The sequence below is a fragment of the Eleutherodactylus coqui genome, chromosome 10, assembly GCF_035609145.1.
Source record: "Eleutherodactylus coqui strain aEleCoq1 chromosome 10, aEleCoq1.hap1, whole genome shotgun sequence".
Lineage (NCBI taxonomy): Eukaryota > Metazoa > Chordata > Amphibia > Anura > Eleutherodactylidae > Eleutherodactylus > Eleutherodactylus coqui.
In genome coordinates this window covers 59,190,555-59,194,031 of record NC_089846.1, presented here as the reverse complement: position 1 = coordinate 59,194,031, position 3,477 = coordinate 59,190,555, and the positions used below count along the sequence as shown (strand labels likewise).

At 40.2% G+C, this 3,477-nt stretch overlaps 1 protein-coding gene across 1 annotated transcript; it reads left to right on the top strand.

Moving 5' to 3' along the window:
• The first annotated feature begins 1,514 nt into the window (after positions 1–1,514).
• Positions 1,515–2,787, top strand: LOC136581062 (olfactory receptor 2A25-like). The gene is made up of 2 exons (XM_066582054.1): positions 1,515–2,442; positions 2,729–2,787. The coding sequence occupies exons 1-2, from the start codon at positions 1,515–1,517 to the stop codon at positions 2,785–2,787; spliced, it is 987 nt and encodes a 328-aa protein (XP_066438151.1).
• The last annotated feature ends 690 nt before the right edge of the window (positions 2,788–3,477 follow it).

The following is a 3,477-nucleotide window of genomic DNA, read 5'->3' as shown; positions in this document are numbered from 1 at the left end:
GAATTCAATATCACAACATCTGGAGGCGCAGGAGAGAAAAATTATAAAAAATCCTGCACCCTTGGCGTATGAGTAGATAAAAGAAAAGAAAAAACTTTTTCACTTACTTCTGTGAGGAGTCAAGCATATAGCATAGTGAAACCTCTGAAACACGTTGCAGCCCACTATGTTTTATGCTTGATAAAGGAGGTTATTTTGGGTTTAAGCCTAGAGAGATGAGTGAGCACGCACGGATAAAGCAGTTACTCGAGCGAGCATCGCTCTTCTCGAGTTACTGCTTACTGGTCAGGGCCGTCTCAGCGGGCGGCAGCGGTGAGCAGGGGACGGCGGGTGTTAGCGGGGGTAGAGAGAGAAAGATCTCTCTCACTCCCTTCCCCCCGCTGCCCCCCGCAGTGTGTTCAGAGCCTTTCCTCTCACGCCCTCCCTGTGAACATTTCCTTTTTACATGGATTAGGTGATAGAATGGATTAGCACCAATTTGAAGGTGAACTAGGACCAGCGGTAAGGCGTCGTCTTGTGGAGCTACATGAATCATCCTCTTGGCTTTGTCTCCTTCCCCCCCATGTTCCACGGTGCTACTGTCAGCTCATTGGCACCCCTACAACATAATCATTTAACTATGCTACTGTATTTATATTATGAGCTTGGTTCTGGAGAAATATTTATTTGCTAAGCTTGGTTCTGGTGCAGTATTTATATTATGGGGATGCAGGTAGACTGTCTATTGGTGTAATACACTTTTTGCCTTATAATCGGGGGACACCAAAAGCATTGTGCACAGGTTGCCATCTAACCCAAGGCGAGTAATGAACATGACATCACTGGCCTGAGAAGAGTAAATGCTGTGGCCTCTTCAAACAGTTGATTGACAGGATCAAAACTGGCGGACCTCCACTGCTTGGATATTAACGGATAGGTCAACAATATTCTAGTCCCGTAAACCCTTTTAAATCTGTTTTGTTAAACTTTAATTTAGCTTTGTGCTTCTTTTGCTCCTTATAATAGTAAAGTAACCCATAGTGATACGCTGGGTTATTTGATTTCCTATGGAATTGACCCCAGTGTGAGCTTATGTCTGAGATAAGAGAAAATAGATTTTAAGCCCTATTGGAGACAGAAACTGATGTGAGTGATGACAATCTCTGCACAGCACTGAGAAATGTGTTAGTCCTAGGTACATAACGGGAAATAAAACGATAAAAGGCTTACTTAAAAAAAAAAAAATCACAAATGTATTCTTTTTGTATTGAATTATCCTTTACAGTATTTATCTTTTTTATCCTTTCAGTGTACAAGTACAAAAAAAAAGAAAAAACGTGGGTAAAAATAAGACAAACAAAAAACTTAAAAAAGAAATAACATCCTATATGAAAATTTATATTTAGTTTCTAGAGTTCCTTCCTTGACTTTATTCAACCAGAGATCATTGTGTGGCTTTTGTCATTATATATTAAGTACCTCTCCTATGTACACTTATGTAATATAGATATATTTGATTTAGATAAATGGCCGCAATGCAAGCAAACCAGACACCAATTACATATTTCATTATTAAGGGGATATCGGATGACCCTCAACTTCATCTTCTGATTTTTCTTCTAGTTCTCCTAATTTATCTCTTCATCTTATGCAGTAACTTGACCATTCTCCTTGCTTGTCTGGACTCTCGGCTTCACAATCCCATGTATTTCTTCCTGGGCAACTTGTCCATACTGGACATCAGTTGTTCCACCATTGCGTTACATAAGATCCTTGTTCATTTTATTTCCAGAGACAGAAATATTTCCTTTGCTGCTTGCATGGTGCAGATGCATATGTTTGGCTCCCTAACTTGTGTCAACCTGTTGATATTGACGGCTATGAGCTATGACCGCTATGTGGCCATCTGTAAGCCCTTACGGTATAACATGGTTATGAGTACTGGGGTATGTGCTACACTGGCTTCTGCCTCTTGGGTTGTGGGGTCTTTACAAACTGTTCCTTTCACTGTTATTGTTTGGTGCTTTTCTTGCTATTCCTCCATTGAAATCAACCACTTCTTCTGCGACATTATTCCTATCATAAAAATTTCTTGCAATGACACTTCTTTTTTGGAGACCCTTTTTCTCACCGAGGGACTTCTTACCATGCTATTGATGCCATTTCTGCTAACAGTTTTGTCTTACATATATATAATACATGCCATACTAAGGATACGTTCCAGCTCTGGAAGACTGAAGACCTTCTACACGTGTTCCTCACACCTCACAGTCGTCACACTGCTATATACAACACTGTTCAGCCAATATCTGACCCCAAACCTAAGTAGCACTTTGGAGTCCAAGAAACGTTTTGCTCTTTTCAACACAGCTGCTGTTCCTCTACTGAATCCATTGATCTATAGCCTAAAGAATAAAGACGTGAAAAGGGCTCTGAAAAGGTTTCAGTGTCACTCTAATCCAAGTATTATAAATAGTATAGTTATGTACATTGTCCATCATTTTCATCAAGTGTAACTTTTTTTTGTTTTTAATCATGTAATTTTAATTAAAAGTTTTAGATTACATAGACATACAGAAACAAGACAAACGCTAAACCCTAAGAAAACCCAACCCGCAGAGTGCATCACCAAATCACCTGTCCAGTGTGAACATGCTGCTTATTCCAAATCTCTACAGACCATAATGGTAGAGATGAAGATAGACGACCTGTATGTTGTTCTAACTTAACATATTATTTATGTATTCAGATCAGAGCCTGACCCCTTCACATTCCTCCAATTCCCAGGGGAGTCCAAATGGGGAATAAATGGTCTTGAAACAAGGCAAGTGATGCCAAGTCAGATTTGTCTAACCACAGTGACCAAAGTTAAGAGCAACTTTTCAAAGACCTGGACTTTTGATCTAGAGGAAGGCAAAAAAAAAACTTCCTGACCGCACAAATACAACGGGACTATAGTAAATGTTACTGTACATCATTCTCAAACTTTCCTTCTTCTTTTGACTCTGAAAGGAGGTTTCTGAGATTTTTAAAATTTATTTTAAATGCAGGCCATGCTACAAATAAAACAGACTATTCTCACTAGTCCCAGCTCCCCAAAGCTCCAGCATCCCCTTTTCGTTCATACCATTGGTGCATTGTTTACAGGCTGCAGTTAGCCTGTTGATGGGATATTACAAGCTGCTGTGGTCAATCACAGAGCTCAGCAGTCAACCGTTAAGGTTTGTGATTGCACCCTGTGGTGTTTTGATCACAAGCTGACCCTGCAGCTGCAGTACCCCAGAGTTGCGTACGTCAGTACCTCTGTGGTTGTGTAAGGGTTAAGTTATGTTTTATTAATGTGTGTTTTATATGACAGTGTTGTGTTGTTAGGATGTTCACCATTTTGCACTGTGTGAGGTTTACTGACAAGGTTTTCCAGACCCTTAGAGAGTACAGGTCACCCAGGAACAGCCGGGGAAGTGTTTAGCCAGATTTAGAGGGCCTGTGATTGGTAAA

Excerpts from the sequence above, each read along its gene's own strand:
- LOC136581062 (XM_066582054.1), top strand. The coding sequence starts at position 1,515 with ATGCAAGCAAACCAGACACCAATTACATATTTCATTATTAAGGGGATA. Across the intron at positions 2,443-2,728 it reads TCAGTGTCACTCTAATCCAA|ATCAGAGCCTGACCCCTTCA; the intron begins GTATTATAAATA and ends TTATGTATTCAG.